The sequence below is a fragment of the Chrysemys picta genome, chromosome 2, assembly GCF_011386835.1.
Source record: "Chrysemys picta bellii isolate R12L10 chromosome 2, ASM1138683v2, whole genome shotgun sequence".
Taxonomy (NCBI): domain Eukaryota; kingdom Metazoa; phylum Chordata; order Testudines; family Emydidae; genus Chrysemys; species Chrysemys picta.
The window spans coordinates 24908275-24932859 of record NC_088792.1 but is presented as its reverse complement, the minus strand read 5'-3'; the positions used below and the strand labels follow the sequence as shown (position 1 = coordinate 24932859).

Here is a 24585-nt window from a genome sequence, read left to right as displayed (position 1 = left end):
GAGAGGACGCGATGGTCGGATGGGCTGTGCTACAGTCAGTTGTACCTTGACTCCTACCCACCTCCAATGGTAAGCTTGGGAATCACCTAATGTGTAATGGACGTGAACAATCACTCGAAGAAGAAAGAACGGTTACTTACCTTCTGTAACTGTTGTTCTTCGAGATGTGTTGTTCACGTCCATTACACTTCCCACCCTCCTTCCCCTCTGTCGGAGTCTCCGGCAAGAAGGAACTGGAGGGGTCGGGTCGGCAGGGATATATATACCCTGGAGCGGGGCGCCGCTTTGGCGGGAAGGAGGGGGCCCTGCCGGCCCGACGGGAGCCGCTAAGGGGAAAAGTTTCCGACGTCCGTGCATGCGGCGCGCGTACACCTAATGTGTAATGGATGTGAACAACAACAGTTACAGAAGGTAAGTAACCGTTCTTTCCATGTGGTCTCCCTGGCCTTCATCATCCCCTCTCTGGATCCAGGAGACCGGTATCTCTAGATTAAAGGATGCCTATTTCCATACTTTTATTTCCATGGTCACACAAGATTCCTCAGATTCATAGTGGGCCAGTGCCATTACCAATTCACGGCACTGCCCATCGGCCTTTTGTCTGCTCTGAGGGTCTTCACAAAGTGTATGGCAGTAGTGGCCGCTTACCTGGGGCATTGAGGGATGCAGATCTACCAAAACATAGACAACTGGCTTGTCAGAGGCAAGTCATCAGCCCAGGTTCAGCACAGCCTTGATCTGTTGTGGGCCACCTGTCAGGATCCATGTCTGCTTATGAATGAGCAGAAATCAACTCTGGCCCCGGTTCAGCGAACAGTTTATAGGAGCAGTACTCGATTCTACCCAGGCCAGGGCCTTTCTGCTGGAGTCCTGATTCCGAGCCATGTCGGACCTCATCATGCTTTTAAGAGCTACACCCGCTCACAAGCGCTTGGATATGCCTCAAGCTGCTGGGCCACATGGTAGCATGTACTTGGTCCAACTTGCATGTCTACGCCCTAAACCCCTGCAGATATGGCTGTTATCAGTCTATGCTCCCAGCAGACATGATTTGGACCTATTGGTCAGTCCTATCGCACATCCTATCATCCCAGTCTTGATGGACAGACCCTTGACTGGTGTTGGAAGAGATTCCCTTCACAGCCCCATCTCTATCAATGATGTTGGTCTCTGAGTCGAATCTGGGGTGGGGAGCCCACCTCTATGTCCTCCACGCACAAGGTCTCTGGTCATAGAATTGTTACCTCCATATAAATGTCAGGGAACTCGGAGTGATACGCTTGGCCTGCCAGGCGTTTCTTCCCTACCTGATGGGCAGAGTTGTTCAAATCCTGACAGACAATACCGCCACGATGTTCTACATCAACAAACAAGATGGAGCTTGCTCATCAGCCCTGTGCCAAGAGGCTCTCCAGTTATGAGACTTCTTTGTGCAGCACGCCATTCATCTTGTGGCTTTGCACGTCCCGGGGACCAGGAATTCACTGTCAGATCTCCTCAGCAGGTCCTTCTTGTCTTGCCTCAAGTGGTCACTCCACCCACAGGGGACTCCCCAGGTGGACTTGTTTGCGTCCAGACTGAACAGGAAGTGTCAGCAGTTTTGTTAAATTGACAGGCTCGACAGAGGTTCCCTGTTGGACAGGCATTTCTATACACTTGCCCGCCAAATACCCCTGCTGCACGAGATCCTATTGAAGATCAAGAGGCAAGGCAAAAATCACGATGGCTCCAGCATGGCTTCGACAGCATTGGTTCGGCATGTGTGTGGATCTCTCCATAGCTTGAACCCTGCTTGAACTCCTGTTCCAAACGGACCTACTCTCGCGGAACCAGGGCCATCTGCTCCACCCAAACCTAGTGTCCCTTTGTCTGACAGTGTGGCTTCTGCGTGGCTGTATGCTGAGGAACGGGCCTGCTCGGCACAAGTGCAACACATCCTGCTGGATAGCAGGAAGACCTCCAGCAGGGTGATCTACCTGGCCAAATGGAAACGCTTTACCAGTTGGGTCTTCCCCTCCAAGGCCATGCTTCAATCCATCCTAGACTACCTGCTTCACCTCAAACTCCAGGGCCTGGCCCTTTCATCAATCAGGGTGCGTTTGGCAGCTATTTCCGCTTTTCATCCTCTGATCCAGGGCAGATCAGTCTTCTCTCACAAAATTATGCTCCGGTTCTTGAAAGGCTTGGATAGGCTCTACCCTCAGATCCGCGATCCAATCCTTCCGTGGGACTTGAATCTGGTTCTCTCTCGGCTCACAGGTCCTCCTTTCAAGCCATTGGCATCCTGCTCTCTGCTGCTTCTCTCGTGGAAGGTCGCCTTCCTGGTAGCAATCGCTTTGGCCCGACAGTTCTCCAAGATCAGAGCTTCCATGTCAGAACACCCCTTCACGGTTTTCTATAAGGATAAAATCCAGGTACTCCCCCATCCAGCGTTCGCAGTGTCCTCTTCCCCCCCCATCCAGCGTTCGCAGTGTCCTATAATCAGGGCATCTTCCTATTGGTCTTCTTCCTGAAGCCTCACCAGTCTAACAGTTACACTCTTTGGATGTTAGACGGGCTTTAGCCTTCTACATCAAGAGAACTAAACCCTTCCATAAGTTGACACAGCTTTTCATCACAGAGGTAGACAGATTGAAGGGCCTGCCCGTTTCCTCTCAGAAGATCTCCTTGTGGATAACAGCCTGCATCAGGTTCTGCTATGAACAAGCCGGGGTGTCACCACCGGCTATCTTGACTGCCCATTCCACTAGAGCGCAAGTTTCTTCAGCAGCTTTCTTCTTGCAGGTACCAATTCAAGATATCTGTAGAGCCGATACCTGGTCTTAAGTTCATACCTTCGCGTCCAAACACACCATCACCCAGCAGGCCTGGAACGACACCAGCTTTGGCAAAGCAGTGTTGCAAGCTGCACAACCATGAACTGCGAGCCCACCTCCATGGTTACTGCTTGTGAGTCACCTAACATGGAATCGACGTGAGCAAGTACTTGAAGAAAAAAACTGTTATCTACCTTTTGTAACGGTTCTTGAAATGTCGCTCATGTCCATTCCATGACCCGCCCTCCTTCCCCACTGTCTCAGTTGACAGCAAGAAGGAACTGAGAGGGTGCGGGGCTGGTGGCATCCATTATACTGGCACGTGAGCATGGGACTAGAGGGGGCGCCAGAGCCAGCCCTATGGATACCGCTAAAGGAAAAATTTCTGACCACCATGCATGTGGGTGTGCGCACACACCTAACATGGAGTGGACATGAGCATGCCATCTCAAAGAACAACAGTTATGAAAGGTGGGTAACACTTTTTCCAAAGTAGGCACTCTTAGTATTAGCAAATATATCTGTTAAAGTTTAAAAGGAGATAATTCTTTACCCCTGTTCCCACCGTCTTGTTCAGGTTCAGATGGGAGGTCATACTCTGCTGTTCAGAGATAAACCTGTTACTCGAAGATTACTCTCTTGCTTACAGCCAGCCTTGGCTGTAATACTACTTGCATGAACTTCACATGCTAGATTGTGCTAAATCTTCCCTGTAGTTGCCTATGTTATCATGCATAATTGCTGTGTTATGTAGTCACAACGAAAACCAATACTGTTTTAACTTCAGTGTCTTGTGTTTACCTTCCATTTCACAGGAACTACGAAAACCTAGTTATGCAGAGATTTGCCAGAGAACAACTAAGGATCCACCTACGTTGCAGCCCCAGAAAGAACAGAAGCCAAACACTGTAGCTTGTGGGAAAGATGAAAGAAAACCCACAGAAACAATAGAGAAAAACAGAGAACCCCCTCCCACAAAGTCAAATCCAGGACAGCCCAAAGACCAGAGGAGACAGTCAGGGCGCAGATCGCCCCCTCCAGCCATTGGGAAACGTTTAAATAAAGAACAGACCACCCCCCCAAAGTCTCCTCAGTGAAACTAATGCTTGGGAGGGGGTTGAAAAGAGTTCTACTTCCCACAAATTAAAACCCATGTTCCCACTCAGAGTACAGAGAATGAGTTGCTGGCTAGGGAGCTTGCAGTGCTGCTAGGCATATAGAATGCCTGCAAGTTTTTTCTTCTATGAAATAATTTTTTACCCTCTTGAGCAAACGTTCTATTTTTCCAGGATTTAATTGATCTAAACCTTATATTTAGGTTGGTGCGTAACTGGAGGTGATGCTTAGTCTGATTATTTTCAAAATAGAAAATGTGTTGTCTTAAAAAAATCAATTGTTTTATCAAGCCTCCTTATGGCAATATGAATACAAGCTCAATATAGTGAGTATTCCTGAACTATTAAGCAGAACTGTGCTGCTGCAATTTTTTAATAAACTAGTCTGCAAGTAACTATATCTCTAAAATGTCCAAAAGACTGATAATGGCAGCTAGCGTAGAGCATGAAAAAAAGTATATCGTACAAAATAGTATGAATATGACCTTGAGGATTTTTTTATTGGGCTGCTGTTCCAAGTATCAGTTAATAAACTTGCACTTTTAGGTTAAACTAATAGTTGATTATAGCATTTTTTTAAAACTAATCTTTTTTTGATGTCTTCTGCAAAAAAAAAAAAAGTAAGTCCTCCAGAGAGCACCAATAGAGATTTTCTAAAATATTTATGTTTGGATGTACTGCAAGCAAGTAACCAGCTTCTCACTCCAGAATAAAATGAATACTATAATTTCCAAATACAAAGCACATTGTGAATAGAAAAAAAATTGTGAGGTCGTGAGCTTCTATAGTGGTGAAGCCTGCTAATGGCTGTTATCACAAGAAAGCACAGTAGTGTTCTTGTGATGATCTAAACTTCCCCCTCACCAGGATGGAGTTAACTAGTCATTACTGTACTTTTCTAGTTTATCCCTGTGCTCAGTGTAGACTTTTTTTAACTTGGCCCCAAGTGCTCTTTGAAAGAGTTCATATCTCAGTCAGCCTAGTGTTGACGTCTTCCTGTAACTACAAGCATTGGCATGTGGATTTAAATTTTTCTAACCTTGAGGGAATGGTATTTGTTTTTTGTGGTGGAGGAAGAGATCCCTGCTATTTACCTCTGGGATGAGGTTTCTCACACTTGTATTTACTTTAGAAGTGATGCGCTTTCTGAAGGACAAGGATGCACTAAATTAGCAAGCTTCTAATAAAGTTGAATATAAATTATTTTTGTTTTAAAATGCCTAAAAATTTTCTTTAAGTGTTTAAATAGCAGGCAGTTCAGATAAACCTCTTTCCTGCTGAATATAACAGTACAGTTTATTCCACAAAAATGTTTGTTTAAACAACTGATTTTTTTAAAGAATTATTTCCATCCAATATTTAAAGACTTGAATTTTATTTAAACTTGAAAATGACTTTGCCTTAACTTTTGTATAAGACAGCTTAGAGTTAATGAAGTCTGACCCCCTTAAGGGTTAGCATGAGTTAATTACAGAATTACTCAGTTACAGTATGTATCTATTGTCACTGGTCTTACTGGGTAAACATACTGTAGTACAGGAACTAGCAGCAGTTTTTGTAATATACCTTAAAGATCTTAAACAGTTGATCTTTTTCAGATTGTTGAAAAATCTGTAAATGCAAATAGTCAATACTGTATTAAATATGTGCACTTGGAAGTGTGTGCTTTGCTTGTACAGTTGTAAATAATCAGAACATATAAAAAGGTACCCTAAAGAAAAAAAATCTGATAAAAATTATTGATATATTATAAATGTTGCTGTTGAGCTGGATGTAGATAAACTAAATGTTGTGGTTTGAATATTACTTTAATTTGTTGTTTTTTGTTTTTTATTTTATTCTGGTGTGCTGAACTGACTCTGCCTCTTCACTGCAAAAGGGAAATGGAAAGAAAGTCTTATTTCAAAGCCCTCAAATGTTTTCATAATAGTCTCTCTAAAAGTGTGCATTTCAACCAATAGGTGTTCCATAACATAATGTAAATAGCAAACTCTGGCAGTCTAGCAGTTCAGCTGAAATTTTAAAAATCCCAGTCATAAAATCAAATAAATTCATTGGGATAATAGTTCAAATCACCAGGAAAAAACACCCTGAAGCTTATTTGACCACCTCTTCCAGGGAGAGTATCCATGCTTATGTAGATGGATAATGAGCTTGACTATGGCTGTGTGTAAAAATAAATTAAAAAAAAAAATAAAGTAAAAAAGTAGCAGTTAATTTCCTAGCAATTTTTATACTGCAGACATCTGATGGCAATGAATTGACCTTTTAAATCCAGCCTGCTGTGTATTGCAGAGTTGGTTAACATGGGCAAGATGGGATTTGTTTGTTCCTTGGTTAAAAAGCACACTTTGAATTCCGTTGGAGGAGATAGGACTCTGACAATAGTGAACATCACCAAAATTTAGAAACCAGTTCTGTCATTGGATTTTAATACTTATCCTTTCCCCAGTGGGCAGTGAAAATGGCAGCTAGACTTGTATATGGTTTAGGCCAGCTGTGTGATTTGTTGTTTGCCTGCTGAAAGTATAAATCTCAACAGCTGCAAACAATACAAAATGTTCACTTACAGCACCAGTGTACAGCTAATCATAATAGCCAACTGGGACATAAGGTAATATATTGAGACCAGCGGATTGTGTTGTGCTGTTCTAATGTATTCTGCTGCCATTTGTACTAGGTCAATACACTGTAATTACTGCTTACCCAGCAACAGTCTGTTGCAACAGGAGTTTAAACCTTGCTCTGATGTGGTTTTATAGCTTTTTAAAAATAAGCAAAAGTGACCTGCCAAGTAGCTGTATATAATATACAAAAACTTATCTTTGCTGCATTTACTTTGAGATTTTTCCACTCAGTGACAAAATGGACTTTCAGAGTAGAAAGTTGTGATGTTGCATGCAGACTGTTGCTATGGTTCCTATAGCTATTAACATGTGGCTTTTAAAAAGTTAAAAGGAAAAATTCCTCCCAGAAAGCAGTATCTGAGTTACAGGTTCAGAGATAAAGTAATTAAAATTGGCATTTTAACTTGTAGGATTGTGTGGTGATGCTTTTCATTTGGAAGTATAAAACAAGTTAACACAGAATCTGCGACTTTTGTTCCAGGAATGTATTTGAAACAAAGGTTGGTTTTGAGACATAATGTGAATTTCATTTCAGATCAGTCCCCACCATGACATCATAATTTGCCACTTAGAAATCAGTGGAAAGTGGCAAACTTTTATGTTGCTGCATTATCTTCTGAAGATTCAGCAGTTAATATGGAAAGGCCCTTGTTTGTGGGTGCGATGCAGTGTATCACAAGCAACAGCTGACTGTAATGGTGCATACCTATCTCTATATCTCCTTCAGCTAGCGACGGTTAGGGATTTTTATGTGCTTTGTAACCTATTACACTAATAGCAGCAGACAATCGAAGACTTTCAAGGAGAGCTAACAGCTGCCAATTCATGACATAGAAGTGTAATATGGAAGCTTTTTTGAGGGTTTTTGTTTTTGTTCTACTTCTTCCATTAAGACTGGAATCAAGCTTACATGTAAACTATTGGTAATTTAAGTTTCCTTTTGTGTCATAAAATGTAAAACTGTCTAATTTGAAAAATATGTAGGTTATGAAAAATAAAGATTTAGGCACTGTTGAATTCTTGCTTTTTTTTAATTAAAATGTTCAACGGTATCGGTCACTACTTTTGTTTTTGCTCACATTTGTATGAGAGAGTATGTTGCTTCAACATTGCTTTATATTATGGATGTTTCTTTGCTGTGAATAGACTTGAAATGAGCGTTTATAAACTATGGTGTAAAGATTAAGCCTCGTAAAAATGTCTTCACAATTTAAAAAGACAAACAATTCACGCCTTCATTAGGAAAAGTTAATGTAGGAGTGATGCTTGTCCCAATGTACATTAATCTTTTTATGAATGCTTCCATTGCAACCCCTTTTGGGGAATTTATGACAGTCTCAATATTTTGGGCTTCAATTTTGGATTGAAACTTAGTGTCCTGGTGCATGACTTTTAAGTCTTGTATAGGTTTTGTCTTTTTTAATGTATAGTAGCTGTAGAATCTTTAAAATTTAAACTTCTTACCCTATTGACTAGCATAAGGTTTGGTCTACACTGAAAAGCTTTACCAGTTCAGTTAGGGATGAGACTTTTAGTTAAAAATAGTTATACTGGTACAAGCCCTAGTCTGGATACTAGTTTTCCTTTCTGTATATGAATAGGCTGTACCAATATAGCTGCATCCACACTAGAGCAGGGGTTCTCAAACTGGGGATCAGGACCCCTGAGGGGCTCGCAACGTTGTTACATGGGGGGGGTAGCGAGCTGTCAGCCTCCACCCCAAACCCCACTTTGCCTCCAGCATTTATAATAGTGTTAAATATATTTAAAAGTTTTTAATATATAAGGGGGTCGTACTCAGTGGCTTGCTATGTGAAAGGGATCACTAGTACAAAAGTTTGAGAACCACTGCACTAGAGGGATTGTACCGCTATACTAGCATAGTTTAAAGCAGCACAACTTTCAGACACTCCAAAAGTTGACACTGTAGGAAAATATTTTTGATAAAACAGAAACCAATGGGGCTCCAGATTACTTACTTTGGGTGGTAATTTTATCAGTACTGTGTCAGGAGAAGCTTGCTAACATTCTTTCCCCCTCCCCCCGAAATGTTGTAAGACCACAGTTTATGGAAAAACTTCAATTTGAGGAGATTTGTGTGCCCTTATTAGGTTGATTTGAATACTAACACTCTCCTCCATTTCAGTAGCTTTATGTTCACATTTACTGTGGGTAGACAGTTGTCTGTAGAGCAGTAAATCTATTATGGTGAAGAGCACTCTGAGGGAAGAAAGGATAGCTGGATAAACTTGGAGTCGTAAAACATGATAGCGAGGCTCAGTAGATGTACGTAATTATCAAAACAGATGGAATTATAGGTGCCTAATAAAAATGCCTCTTAAATTTTATGCCATTATGGCTCCAGTTCTGGACATGTGCCATGCACAAACTCCCACTCCTTCCTGCAAAGGAAGGGGTCCTGTTGTGACCTGCTCGTCTCTGCCCTTCTCCCCTACTACTAATATCCTTCCCTCATGTTCCACCACTTTCCCCACCTGCTCTAGCAGTTTAATCTTGTAATTATTTGCTATAAAGTCACCCATGACCGAATATGATTTTGATGTTTGCTGATCCTCACACATGAATAGCAAGGTGTTTTCATAGATCAATGTGCTCTGTGCATTGTAACACTTTTAATGTATGTTGAACTTAATTTTTCCTTTGGCCCCCTACACACACTCACATTGTTTATGTGGTATGTTTAAAAGTCCTTGGATTAAAATCAGTTTTAGAATAAATGTGTCAGATTTGGCTTTTAGATTTTTGGATCCCAGACTAGTTTTTAGTGCAAATTAAGCAAGTGTGGTCTCTCTCTGAATATTTATAGTTATTGCTGGCTTTCCAGTGAGTGTATGATTTATAGTTGTTCAGTTCTATCATGCTAAAATCTAAGCATGCTTCCTACATTCCATGTTGTGTGGAACAAGACCTAGCAGTGCTGAAGGAAACTTCGTTTATGAACAAGTGGAAAGTGCTGGTTAGAGGTGCTACTCCAAGTGATAGGTACCATATTGACTCTATTTTTTGCTGTGAAGCATGTGTTCTTATTCATTGAACTGGCTGCTTCCTTAGTAGTGAATCTTGAAAAAATGCAAAGGCTTTCTCTAGTTGTTAGGCAGCTCTCACTGAGATTGATGTTCTGGAGATCCTGGTCAGCATCCTGCATAATAGTGTGCATGTCCCTTCCTCTATGACTGGTAAAATTTAGTGTGGGGAAGTTATTGAAACCTTTGAAGGATCATTCATTACATGACAGCATGATGACATCTTGTATGTGAGTGTTTGAGACTGGAAGCCAAGCCAAAAGGGAACAGTCGAGGCTTGCTTATGTGAACTTGGAAATAGCGATTCCTTTCCTGTTAAAATCCTGGCATTGGGGGAGGGACTAATTTGCTAAACTCAAGTTGTTTATCTTCCACTTCCCACTGTTGATAGGCAGTGTGCGCACCCAGCGTATTACCTAGCTTGACTACGCTACTGTGAATACCATTATTTCATTGCTTTTTGACATAACTGGAAGGTTGAGCAGCACTCATCAACTTATTTTGGAATTTTTTTTTTCATATTTCAGTATCTGCCGTTTGCTCAATTCAGTCATGGTGGGAGAAGTGGGTTTTGTTGCCATCTTACCACCCATGGAAAAGATGAGTGACTAGTAAAACCACAGGAGCATGCTAATGTTCAAGAGCTGGTCCGTATATGCCTGAGATCAGAGATTTCTAGCAAATAGTGTCTTTCTCTGCGCAGTTGCCCTCATGCTTCAAACCAAGGGTATAAAGGTCAGTATGGACAGATGCCTCTCTAGTTCCCGGTTACCACCAAATGGCCTGAGTCAGAATCCTCTGTGTCCATAGATACCTCCATGTTTCCTCTTCAGAAGCTGTAAATATATTGTACATAGTTTTTAGTATTTTAGTGTTTATACTGTAAGACTAAAACACTAATTAGTATAGCTTAGCTTTTTCCCCTCCTTGGGGAGTCTCTCCCTGTGGACAAAGACCAGGCCCAGGCTTAAGAGCTGACTCTCCTGCCCCTGCTCCTTCTCTATGGCCGACTAACACAGGCACTGCCTCTATAGCCTGGGAGAGGTTTCATATCTCAGCTAAGTGCAGCATTTGCCACTCCTTCCCTCCACTAACCCATGAGGGGTGAAAGCACTATCTAAGAAAACATTTTGTGGAGATGGCCAGGAGCCCTCAGTCGGATCTGGTCCAGGGAGACCTCCCTTGCATACATCGGCCTCAATCAATGAGCATCACCCCTCGGCACACAAGTTCAGGAGTGAAAGCCAGAGCTAAGCAAGCCCAAGGCATCATCAACTGGGGCTTCTCATGAGAGTAAGAGCCACTCTTTTATAAACACAAGGTGAGATCTCTTTCCAGGTCTGCCTCCAAAAGAAGGGATCCTTCTCCGACTGTCAGTCAAGTGAGTCCTTGCATGTGGGTCCTAAGGATTTCAGCCTGTTTAAACACTAAACATGAGGATAAGTCACAAAGCAGAAAGGATCCACCAGTACCAGTGACAGCTCTGACTCAAGCCTAAGAATTGGCACCACAACCACCATCTAAGAGTTCCCAGTTAGACACTTTGACAGTACTCACCCATACCTGGAAGGACCAGCCATCCAGTTTGACCACGGTTGTGCTGTATCTGTCCGTTCTAATTAATGGAATACCCTCTGCTCTGGGACTAACTGAAACCTACAGTTCCCTGAAGGATATCTTCACCCTTCTCTATCCTCAATCTCTTCTTCTTTCAGGACCAATCCTCCTGAGACACACTTTGACAGCAGAAAAGGAAAAGATGAGATGGGGATGCTTCCCTCTCCCACCCATAGCCAGGAGCTTTCACCCACCGGTATTGACAGCTCCACTAGTCGAACAGGAACCAGCCTTGTCTCTGAACGAATCAGAAGCTCTAGCTGAACCATTCTCCCCTCTTCCCCACCGTCCCCACAGAGGGAGGCGAGTTCAGACAAGGACTTGATCTGGAGTCCATCTTCCACCCTGTTATGACTGTCTGAGGGAACGATAGTATCTGATGCTGTGGGATCCCCCTGACCGGTCAGTCCTTCATATTGACCCTATTGAGGTCCATGGAATCCCTGTGTTAGACGTGCTGGATCTGTCCATGAGTCCCATTGTCCATCTCCCACACAACACCAACTGGCTCTGTGTGAGTATGAGGGAGAGGAAATTGAGCCAGATCCACAGGCAATGGTGATAGCAGGTGTTTCATCATCCTCACCAGGTGAGGCAATAGCCCCATATTTACCATCCCTGCCTGACAACCACAAGTTCTGCTAAAGATTTGTTGTGACAAAATTCAGTTCATTGTCCTAGCACCCTACTGGCCCAGATAATTCTGTTTTCTGGACTTCTGTGAATGTCATCCCATCCTCTCCTCAACATCTGACCCTTCCCAAATCTTTTAAATCACAAGAACAGCAAGACGAGTTGTCCCAATCGAGGCCCCCTTCACCTCACGGCCTAGTATTTGGATGGGCATCAGATTTAAGATGTGCAAGCTGTTCAGTCTATTCTCAATTAAAGTAGAAAAGACTCCACCAGAAAATGTTTCCTGTCGAAATGGAGACATTACCTTGTTTCCAGGTAGAGAAATCAGTCGTTTCCAGAACCTGCAGATATCTCTATTTGAGACTCTGTCCTGTCCCTGAAGACTTCAGGGCTTTCTATTAGTTCCCTGTGGGTCTTTCTAAGAACAATCAGTGCCTTCTATCCTCTGTTAGGACACTCCTCCATTTTTATTCGCCCAACAATAATTAGATTTGTGAAAGGTCTAGCTAGGACCTTCCCACCAGTGTGAAATCTGCACCACAATGGAACCTCAACCTCATACTGTCAGTACTTATCAGACCACCCTGTGAACCACTGGCCACATTTGTGTCCCACCTTTATATGCAGACCACTGTTTTTAGTCCCTATCACATTGGTCAGAAGAGTAAGTGAACAGGGAGCACTCATGGCTGACCTGCCATACACTGTTTTTCATAAGGAGACTGTTCAAAATTCGTAACGAAGGTAACTTCGCAAATCAATCTGACTTACCAGTATTCTTTCAAAAACCTCATGCTTCCAGTGAGAGGAGGAGACTTCACTCGCTGGATGTCAGGCAAGTTTTGGCACTGCCTGCAAACAACTGAATCCATTAGAAAATCATGAGGGTTATTTGTTGCATTAGTGATAGCAAGGACAAGCATTAGCTGCTTTAGAGACTCCCTAAATTCATCTTACCCTGTGTCATTCTTTATCCATTGGCATGTATTCCTCCCCTGGATGAGGTGGGAGTCCTTTCCACTACAGCATAAGCAACCTTAACATCATCCCTTTTGAGAGGTACCTATATGCACATCTGTAGGGCAGCTACCTGGAGTTCCATCCATACATTATGAAACATTACACATTAGTTAAAGCCTATTCTGGAGATGCAGCTGTTGGGCCAGCAGTATTACAAACGTCATACCAACTACATTTTTGCACCCTCCTCCTATTTAAGTATTGCTTGCCAATTGCCTATGGGGAATACTCAGGGACCAGCATTCAAAGAAATGGAAATTACTTACCTGCAACTGGAAGGTCTTCAAAATGTGAGGTCCATATTTGCAAATCACTATCCACCATCTTTTTCCTCTGATTCGATCCTTATGATTCATGGTAACAGCGGAATTGGAGAGGCGTCCATCAGGAGAGCAACTGTGCAGGCACAGACCAAAAGTTGTTAGAAATCTCTGATCTCAGTTACACGGTATGCATGTGTGGAATACAGGTAGGGACCATTTGCTTTGAAGAACCTCGAACTACACGTAAGAAACTTCAATTTATTAGTCTTAATTTTATTGGTCAGGCAAAAGATGTAAGGAAAGCAAAATTATTCCCTGTAGGTTTGGTGTCTCAGTGAAAGAATGTTAATATTCTGTTTTTAAAATTACCTTTTACTGGTCTACAGAGAATTTAGTAGAAGGTACATCTGTGAAAGAAACTTTGCCTTATCTGTTCAAGGTTGTCCTACTGTCTGTGAACCTGCTGTCCTTGGACATCTCTGGCACTTTAGGCCTAGAGTTGGATTGAGGAGTTCAGTCTGTAGAGCTATCTTTTCTTAACAGGTTTCAGAGTGGTAGCCGTATTTAGTCTGTATCAGCAAAAACAAGGAGTACTTGTGGCACCTTATAGACTAACACATTTATTTGGGCATAAGCTTTTGTGGGCTAAAACCCACTTCATCAGATGCATGGAGTGGAAAATACAATAGGAAGATATATAGCAGTACATGAAAAGATGGGAGTTGCATTATTCGGGGGTGAGGGTCGAGACAAATCAATTGAAGTGGGCTATTATCAACAGGATGAAAAATCATTTTTGTAGTGATAATCAGGGTGGTTCATTTTGAACAGTTAATGTGTGAGTAACAGTAGGGGGAAATTAGCATGGGGAAATTAGGTTTTTTTTAGTTCTTGTAGTGACTCCTCCATTCCCATCTTTTCATGTACTGATATATATCTTCCTACTGTATTTTCCACTCCATACATCTGATGAAGTGGATTTTAGCCCACGAAAGCTTATGCTGAAATAAATTGGTTAGTCTATAAGGTGCCACAAGTACTCCTTGTTGTTTTTATCTTTTCTTAACTAGATCTGTTGCATCTTTCTCTGCAAAAGTTTTCAGTTTTTACTCTGGTATCTTGGGTTTCCTAGCGTCTTTCTGAGACTAAATGTCTAGCAGGCTGAACTCTTGTATGTGATGCTAAAATATTTAAGGGAAAACAATCTGCCATGTGCATTGTTTTGCTGATCCTTTTAGGCCTGGAATCAGGAATTGGCCTTGCAAGGTGAAGAAGTGTTGTTGGAGAAGAAAGCATTGTGCTATGTTGCTTTGAATTTTTAGAGATTCTTCCTGGGTACCTAAAGAGCCAGGTCTGGTTGAAAATTTTCTATTAAAATTGGTTTTTAATGGAAAATTAAGTTTGACTAAACGAAATTTGTTTCCCAAAAATGTCTGGCTCCTGCAGAAAACTTTGTTTGTAGAAAAACATCAGAAAACCAAAATGTTTCAGCTGCAGTGCCTTATGCTCCCTTTCTCATCTCTGGGACAGGTTCCCCAGACTTCATCTTCTATGATGAATCACAGCAGCATTTCAGAGTCAAAATATTTCAGTTTTCACCCCAAAGCTCAATTTTCTGGGGGAATAATCCTTTTTCCCCACTAGTCCTAGTATTGTCTCTTTTATAGGGATTTGGTAGCAGGATGGATTGATTTTTTTTTTTTTTTAATCAAGGTGATTTTAAATCACCACGTGGAAAACTTTCACCAATCATTGATTTTAATCAACTTTTTTCCATTTTTCATGGTTTTCTAAAGAAAGGTGCATTCTCATTAGTTGATAATAGCCATTAAAACATGTTGATTTACAACTAGAGAGCCTTCACAGTAGCTTTGGTACATCCTTCCTGCCTAGGAGAGTACACTATAACACATTTATTTAAGCAATTATATGGTTTAATATTTTGATTCTTATTGACTAATTGCACATTTTAGTATGTTAGAAAATGGTGAATGATATATCGCTTATTTAGGAGAGAATTTTTTGCTCAGGATTTGTCAAGCTGCATTAGGATAACTGGAATTTAAGCGCACAAAACCGCATACAACATTTATCGAACAAAACAAGCCTTAGTAGAGTACATGACCTACTGTGCCATGTTTGTAAAGCTTGACTTCAAAAGCTAGATGTTCCCCCCGGATTCTTTCTTTATATAGAAAAGCAGTCCAGGACTCAAAGTTTTTGATAGAGGCTCATGGATTCATCATATTTTTTTTTTTATTTTACTAGATTTAGGGATTATAAGTAGTTTAGGCCTTAAAATATTTTGTATTAAATTCAGAATTATTTTAAACGATTTAAAAAGAAACTGATTACAATTTAAATAATCAAAAACTGATTTTTCTCCATTTGGTGTGGTAGAGCTCTGTCTACTTTTAGGGACTTGTGTGGACTCCATTACCATAATATTTGAATGCCTCATAGTCTTCCTGGTATTTAAACTCTCAACCCCCATGTAAGGGAGCGATGTACTAGTAGCCTGATTTTACAGGTAGGGAATAGAGGGTAGAGAGATTAAGCCTCACACTGGAAGAATATTGTGGAGCAGGGAATTGAACCTGGCTCTCCTGTGTAGTACCCTGATTACTGGACCATATTATTGCTCTTACTCTAGTGAAGTAAAGAAACTAAATGGAGGATGCAGGGTATCACATCTCTTTACTTAAATCTCTAATTAAAGAAGGGATGGGCTGACTCAATGAAAAGACTTCTGCGTGCGTGGGCTATAAATTGCTCTTCCTAAGTGCTGAGGAACACACATTTTTGAGGATATAAAGTTATAGGGATTGGAGATTTGAATGGCTGTGCACAGTGGCCCTCCACCTTTTTAGGGAGCTCAATTCAAATAGATTCCTTAAGGATAACACCAAGGAAGGCATTCGTGACCTGCTTTGTTTGTGACTGCTAGAGATTCAAGAAGTGGGACATAGGTTCTCACCAGGGTACAAATGCCACCTGTGTTCTCACGATAAGTACCAGCCAGCTTAACACTATTGTGGAATTGTGGAGCCTGAAGAGAGTTGTGACAACCCTGGCTGAGGAAAAATGGAGGTAAACTGAAATATAACCAAGGGAGCTGACAAGATGTGCACTGGTTTGCTTTTATTTCTCTTTTTAGCTGTCTCTGTCCTTCCTCTTGTCTTTAGCTTGTAAGCTCTTCAGAGCAGGGACCATACATTGACACTGTGTAGCCTGTTGTAGATTCTACCTCAATATTGTGAATTTCCCCAGGCAGTTCAGATGGCAACAGCAATCTGGAATGGCTGATTACTTGAAGCTTTTATTTCAAGTAACTTAACTGCTGCTTTTAGCACTTAATGGGGCCCATTGACTTCCTCATGAATGTGAGGGAGGTGGGGTCCGAGGTATTCATTATATTGCTGACTTGGACGTGTAGAACAATCAAATTTTATCTTCCTAGTTGGCAGTGATCTGGCCTAACTGCTGTCTGGAAGGGACACTGATCTGGTTTGGCTGCTCTAGTTGATAGGTGGAATTTAGGAGTTGAATAACTGCTGTGTGAACCAAATAGTCAAATCCCCCCTCAGTACAGGGTTGATTCAAGCTGAACTCCTCACAGATGCTTTTTTTGCACTGAAAATCAGCCCTTTAAGTACCTTTTTCCTGCATGAGGTGGTCCACTGAAGTACTGCAGAAAACTGCTAATTACATCAGACTCCTGTGAGCCAGTTTAGAAACTTAAGAGCAAAACTGGCAATTCTTGGACAAAACTGCAGTTGATTGACTCTATAATATCAGAAGCCCAGAGCTGTCTTTGTGCTGCTGATAGAGTCAGAATCAGCTTGGGCGGCTCCCAAAAGCAACTGGCACATCTCTCTGGCAGCAGCTCCTAGGCGGGGGGGTCTCTGCCCCTGCTCACAGTTCCCGGCTGATGGGAGCAATGGAGTCTGCGCTCGGGTCGGGGGCAGCGTGCAGAGACCCCCTGCCTCCCCCCCCAGGGGCTGCAGGGACATGCCAGCCACTTCCAGGGGTGGCACGGAGCCAGGGCAGGTAGGGAGCCTGCCTTAGCCCCACTTCCGGAGGGGGAGGAGTTGATCAGCAGGGCATGTGGACCCCCAAGGGTTTGAGGAACACTGCTGTAGATAATAGATTGCTCGGTGTGTATGTGGTGGTTGCTGGATCTGTGAAGATAAGTGTGATCCATGGGTTTCTTGTCTATAGATTTGCAGGGCTCCATTGCTGTCCCTGATCGTAGTGTCCAGCAAGTTGATGCTGGTATGGGAGTCTTGTAGAGAGTTTGACGGGTGGGTGGTGGTTCTTGAAGTTTGTGCAAATCTGTGAGAGTGTTTAGGTCATCTGTCCAAAGGATGAAAATATCATTGGTGTATCAAAACACATGACAATGGTTAGCTAGATGGTGAGTTGTGACTCTTGCATATTACACTGATTAGTGTTGCCTTGTGCTCCCCAATCTTCTTGTATTCACTTGTCGTCTTACACTTAGATTATAATCTTTTTATGGGCAAGGACTGTCATCTTACGTATGTACGGTGCCAAGCACAATGGGAGTCTTGATCCATGATCCCTGGGCATTACCTCTACACTACTAGGTTTTAAAGGCAAGTATTTATGTAGGGTGCATGATGCTTCAGACATAGAAGTAAGAGGAGAACCCTTCCACATGGAATTTAAAATCCACTTTATAAAGATAAAATATAGGCTCATTCTGCAGTTTAATTATTCTTCCGGTCTATTGGGTTCAATAAGAGAGCTTGTCAAATATGGTTAGTAAGGCCTCTGGAGTTTTGGCAATTAAATATTGCAAGGCGGGAGGGGTGTTAGAGAAACCCAAGAGTGTATTTTTAAAAAGCTTAATAGTGTTTAAGAGCTACACTTCCACCTCATACAAAGATGTATGATAGTAAACTGGATACTTTGACCCAATGTCTATTTGTCGCAGATTTACCACGCCCCTTGGAAACAGCCTTATTTTGCGTAGGTGCTATTCCAAAAGCTGAGCTGGCTAAAGCACAATCCTAATAAGATGGAGGAAATGCTCGTTGACAGCGAGAAATCCCTTTAGGAACTGGCTGCCCAAGTGATTTATCTTTTTCCTTCTATAGAAGACCTCTGTGCTTGGCTTGTTAAAATGGTGCACAGTCTAGGCTCATTCCTGCTCTTCCACACAACTAGCCTGAAATTCTGCCTTCCATTTTCAGAAAGCAAGTAGCCTATAGAGTTTGTTCTCAGGTAGAGACCTAGCTACAGCCATGCAAAATCTTTCATTTCCAATCCATGCACTATACCTGGGGCTGATGAAGGACGCCATGTGAAGCTTCATCTGGCACCTTCTAAGTAGGACAGACTGAGAGCACATTGCTGTAGTGCTTTATGCGGTACATTAGTCCTATCAGATTCCAGCCCTGTTTCTAATCTCCAAAGCCCTCAACAGGCTAAGCTCTGTAACCCTACCAGAAACCAGTGAAATTGGTCAGCAAAATGCCACAGCACTCCCTGGAGACGCAGCAGCCACCAGTAACCCCTCCTTCTGTCAGTGTGGGGCAGATGCCCCATCACACACCCTCCCCCTTAAGACCACATCCCCTGGGATGGCGGGGGTCTCTACCTTCCCAGCTTCCCTCGCAGCTGGGCCCGCAGGCTGTCCCTCTCTTGCCTCAGGCTCTCTATCAAGAGGAGCAACCTGCTTCCCTCTTCAGGGTCTGGGTCCCTACCATAGCCTGTACTGCTCTTGTGTGGGTTCCCCTGTTTGTCTGGGTCTCTTCTGTCCAGTCATCCTATTCATCACCTCCCTATCTCCCCCTGCTGAGTGTGGGAGATGGCGTTCTTCCAGGTCCTCAGTCCTCACTGCCCCCCACTGTGGGCAGTCTCCAACCAAGCCCGGCTCTCAGGCATCCCCCTACTTCTCTTCTGGGGGCAATGCCTTTTTATGTGGCCCTCCTTATGGCACTAGAAGCATGTCCTTTACCTCCCTGTGGCCATGGACCTCCTATAGTCTTTCTCTGGCTCAGCCCCGTACTCTGGGCTAGCCTGGGCCCTACAGTTATGGGTCGGGCATTCCCTCTTCAGGTGCCCCTGTTGCCCATAGGCCCAACATGCAAATTGCCTCCCTGTTCTCATCACAGGGACTCTCTTGGGCTATTTCTCCCATCCATTCTCTGAATAAGGCCACTGTTCTCTCCAGCAGGGACACTCCTGCTTAGTGTCCTTGCTGCCCACAGGTGAAACATTCTCCCGGCCTCCTGGTCCTGGTGCCAGAATTCCCCTCTTGTTTCCTGTGATTCTTATCTTACAGACTCATCCTCGCAGTGACTTAAACAGGTACAACTGCTGCTTTGGTAGTCTGGCCATACAGGTCTGCAGGTACTCATGTGCCTCCCATTGTCTGTTAACTCCGTTGGTATTGGACATTAAGATGAAAGATAGTGCCGTTCTGTGAAAGGAACAGCAGTGTGTAGGAGAATTACAGACTATCAGGGTTGGAAGGGACCTCAGGAGATCATCTAGTCCAACCCCCTGCTCAAAGCAGGACCAATCCCCAGACAGATTTTTACCGCAGTTCCCTAAATGGCCCCCTCAAGGATTGAACTCACAACCCTGGGTTTAGCAGGCCAATGCTCAAACCACTGAGCTATCCCTCCCCCTAGTCTCCATTGCTGTATTCCCTTTCTTGATTTTCCTCCTTGTCAAAATTAGAATCAGGTGTGGTGGTTACAAGAGCATCTCCACTGAGTTCCTAGTTTAAAGCTCTTCTAATCAGTTTTTTCAACGTCCAGCCCAGAATTGTTTCTCTCCCTACTCAGGTGGAGTCCATGCCCTGACAACAGTCCTCTGTCCATGAATGCCTCCCAGTGGTCAAACATCTCTAAGCCCTCTTTCTAGCACCACTGTCTATAGTACCATCTGTTGATCACCATAATCTTGTCTCACCTTCGTTCCCCTTCTCTAGGGACAGGTAGAATCCGGAGGTGCACTGGGGTCCGACCAGGGGGCTGAGAGGAGCCAGGGGGTGGGTTTTATTAGCTGGGATTGAGAAGAAAGGACTATAGAAATATGGCAGAGGGGTTTGACCTGGATGTGAAGCGAAGTTAATTCCAAGACACTGACTGAGTGGCAGGTCAGATCATACCATTCTTCAAAAATATGTACTCAAACAACTTGTATCCTTCTTGAGCACTTTAAAGCCAGCCCCAGTAATGAACACTGCAGCACTGACTTCATACCAATAAACAGCATAATAGAGAGAGATGATCATTTATCTGTTCCCCTTCTCACTCAGTCTAAGGCAATAAGCTATTTAGAATGAAGAGTGGGTGGTTCATGATATCAGAATGATGAAATGAATGAAAAGGTCTTACTCATTCCATATCCTAAAAGATACACCACCCTAAAAGAACAAATGTTGTCTCATGCTGAGAGGCTCTTACGGGGCCGGGGGTCAGTTCTTCACTGCCTCTCTTTTACCAAGCTTGCTTGTCACTACTTAGAACATCTGATCCACTGTTCTGCTTCTGAAACATCTGACTCACTGTAAATTGGGCTAGGGGGCATCTGATATGATGTAGGGGACTGGATGAATCAGGGGATGAGTAATAGAATACTGGAACTGGTTATCCATTCAAATCCATCTCAAGTCAGCAGTGACTGGGGTACATCTTCACCGCAGAGTGCACCTGGATTAGCCTAGCTCAGGTGTGTGTGGCCACACTGCAAAGCTATACTCAAGTTACTTCTCAGGGCATATCCCATGGTTCTTGGTGCTGCACTGAACTGTGCTACTCTGAGTTGTTTCACAGTGTATTGTGTGAGAACTTGACTCTTCTCCTGGGCCCCCTTGTGGAAGAGTTCTTAGTCCACTAGCTCAGGCATGCTCTAGACCAGGGTTGGCCAACCTGTCACTCCGGAGCCACATGCGGCTCTTCAGAAGTTAATATGCGGCTCCTTGTATAGGCACTGACTCCGGGGCTGGAGCTACAGGCACCAACTTTCCAATGTGCCAGGGAGTGCTCACTGCTCAACCCCTGGCTCTGCCACAGGCCCTTCCCACCCCCTCCCCTGAGCCTGCTGTGCCCTCGCTCCTCCACCCATCCCCCCAGAGCCTCCTGCACACCACAAAACAGCTGATCCAGATGTGCAGAAGGGAGGGGGAGCAGTGCCGAGTTTACAATGGCTACATGGAGCCAGGCTCATGCTCAGAAGGGGCCCTGGTCTGCTCCCCTTCCACTGGACCCCGAGACGCTGCTGGCTCCCCCCAGCCACCACTTGCTCCTCTCGGCCTGCCTGCGGGCTGGCCGAGAGCTTCTTTCCACTCCCTGGCCCCACACCCTGCCCCTCTCAGCCCCCTGGCCGGACCCCAGTGCACCTCCGGCTCCAGGCAGTCTCTACTTCCCACCACCTGTGGGGCCCCATGTGCCTCCCTAGAGCTGAGCCGCCTGGGATTGGTGCAGAAGTCTGGCCAGTCTCTGCTTGGGGGGGTGGGTAGAAAGATGGAGAAAGACAATGAGCGGGGCTTGACTGGGCCCCTTCAGGCAAGTGCATCTTGAGGGAGCCTGGCCTGGCTGATCGTGCCATTCCCAAGGGACCGGAGCCATTCCCGGTCCTGGGACCAGCCTTGGCTGTGCTGCTGGTTCAGCCCAGCAGACAGCCGCCTCCCAGCAGGCCAGTGAGTTCAGCCAAGAGACAGGGTGTGGGGGAGTGGGTCTCTTGGGGAAATGGGGGTGGGGGTGCGTTGGGCTGTGAGGGGGTGGGTAAGGGGTGTGTGTGTGTTGGGGCACTAAGGAGAAGGGTTCTGTGGGGGGTGCTGGGCAGTTGTAGTGGGGCTGCGGGCAGGGGGCTGTGAATTTGTGGGTGGGTCTGGGGGGGCTCTGGCCATAGGGAGTTGGGCAGGAGGGCTGTGTGGTGTGGCATAGGCCCGCCCCCAAGGGGCATGCTGGCAGCACAGGGCCGGGCAGGCCACTGTGCATCTGGCAACTGCTGGTTTGTAAAGAGTGCCCTCGCATTGGGCAGAGTGGGGCTGCCCCTGTCATGCCATGCCATGCCATGCCATGCCCCATTGCCTCTGGCTGGCCCCTCACTCTGGGAACTGACCTCCCGCGCCATGCTCCATTGCCTTCATGGGGGCCCACAAATATGTTTGGTGCCAGGCCCACAAAAGGTTAATCCGGCCCTGAGGGGGGAGGCACTGATTGGCAGGGCTGCCGGTGGGCGGGAGGTGCTTGGAGTGGGGAAGAGCTGAGGGGGGTGGGGGGGGTCTGCTGACGTATTACTGTGGCTCTTTGGCAATGTACACTGGTAAATTCTGACTCCTTCTCAGGCTCAGGTTGGCCACCCCTGCTTTAGACAAGGACAAGTGCAGAGTCTTGCACTTAGGATGGAAGAATCCCATTCACTGTTACAGACTAGGGACCGAATGGCTAGGAAGCAGTTCTGCAGAAAAGGACCTAAGGGTTACAATGGACGAGAAGCTGGATATGAGTCGACAGTGTGCCCCTGTTGCCAAGAAGGCTAATGGTCTTTTGGGCTGTATAAGTAGGGGCATTGCCAGCAGATCGAGGGACGTGATCATTCCCCTCTATTTGACATTGGTGAGGCCTCATCTGGAGTAGTGTGTCCAGTTTTGGGCCCCACACTACAAGAAGGATGTGGAAAAATTGGAAAGAGTCCGGCGGAGGGCAACAAAAATGATTAGGGGGCTGGAGCACATGACTTATGAGGAGAGGCTGAGGGAACTGGGATTGTTTAGTCTGCAGAAGAGAAGAATGAGGAGGGATTTGATAGCTGCTTTCAACAACCTGAAAGGGTATTCCAAAGAGGATGGATCTAGACTGTTCTCAGTGGTACCTGATGACAGAACAAGGAGTAATGGTCTCAAGTTGCAGTGGGGGCGGTTTAGCTTGGATATTATGAAAAACGTTTTCACTAGGAGGGTGGTGAAGCACTGGAATGGGTTACCTAAGGAGGTGGTGGAATCTCCTTCCTCAGAGGTTTTTAAGGTCAGGCTTGACAAAGCCCTGGCTGGGATGATTTAGTTGGGAATTGGTCCTGCTTTGAGCAGGGAGTTGGACTAGATGACCTCCTGACATCCCTTCCAACCCTGCTTTCTATGATAGACTTGCCCTTTGTCATGCTCTAGACTTCCGTCTGTGGCTTCTGTTCCTACCAGGGGCCAACGCATGGATCCAGCTCAGGACAATGACTATTTCAGCTGTTGCCATTAATGCAACTCTGATTTTGGCAACAGGAGGCAGATATACAGATCATGAGACATAGTGGAAGGCATTTTGACAGTGTCTTACCCTGCGAAGGTGGTGGCATGCGTTGCTAAGAAGATAACAGACTGCCTACAGACGCAGCAGGGTGGAGACTGCTGAAGCAGGTTTGAATAGCTGTGGATTCCCCCTAAGCTGGCAGCAGTTCTGGAGCAGGACCACAAACCTAGTGGTGGGAGTACATTATCATACAGGCCTGGGATGGCCAGTAGTGGGTCCAGAAGTTCTGCATGTGGAGGATCATCTATCTGGAGTTGTGTGGGATCTTGCTCTGGCCCTTCAGCACTAGGACACGCAGATAAGAGAGATCAGACAAGTCCACAAGTAGATGGCAATAGCAATCTGGAAGTTGGCTACCACAGACAGATACAGGTCTGTGGCTAATCAGTTTGGTGTTCGTGAGTTAATGGTCAGTGCTGTGGTGATGGAGGTTTGTGAGGCGATTGCTGCTGTAGATTATCCATGGGTAGTGAAGATTGCTAATATCCCAAAATAATAGCAGACTCTGGGGGAATGAGCTTCCCAAACTGTTTGGGGACCCTTGATATCACACAGGTGCCCATTGTCTGCCTTCCCACTCCCACAAGGTGCGCACACATACGTAAACCAGAAAGGATACTACCTGCTCATTACTCAGGCCTTACTTGACTACAGAAGGAGGTTTAGGAGCATCAAAGTGGGCTGCACTGGCAGGGTGAAAGATGACAGTAGTGCTCATGGCCTAGCGTGTACCATTGGGGTGGGGGAGCAGCACTGGCCATTCCGCTGTCCATGTAGGACTGGGCCTGCGGCCCTTCCACTATGATGGGGAGGGGCCGTGGGGCTAAAATTGAATGATTGGTGTTGCAACCCCATGTGCCAGGTTGCAGCGGCACTGACTGACTCAGTTTTGGCCCTGCAGCTCCTTGTCATGACGGAGGAGCCACTAGACTGAGCCTGAGTGGGCAGTGCGACTGCTGCTCTAGGGCCATCTCCTGCATCTCCTCCCTGTGTCACCGCTCAGGGCGGGGGTGTGATCCTGCACCTGGATGAGACAGGCTGGAAGGTGGGGGCTGAGCATGGCACTCAGTTGGCAGGTGAGTCGCTGGGCCAGTGACTGCAGTGGGGATGGCTCCACAGGGATTAACTGTGTGCACCATGGAAACAAATTTCCGGGGGGTG

The 24585-nt window shown here is 44.9% G+C and overlaps 1 protein-coding gene across 3 annotated transcripts in view; it reads left to right on the top strand.

Annotated features, from left to right (window-relative positions):
• LARP4B (La ribonucleoprotein 4B) overlaps positions 1–7575 on the top strand; it is a 109592-nt gene extending 102017 nt beyond the window's left edge. For all 3 annotated transcript variants that reach the window (XM_005308083.5, XM_065582829.1, XM_024101025.3), the window contains one exon: positions 3632–7575. In XM_005308083.5, the coding sequence (XP_005308140.2) occupies positions 3632–3913 (282 nt within the window). In that variant the 3' untranslated portion in view covers positions 3914–7575. The remainder of the gene's footprint in view (positions 1–3631) is intronic.
• The last annotated feature ends 17010 nt before the right edge of the window (positions 7576–24585 follow it).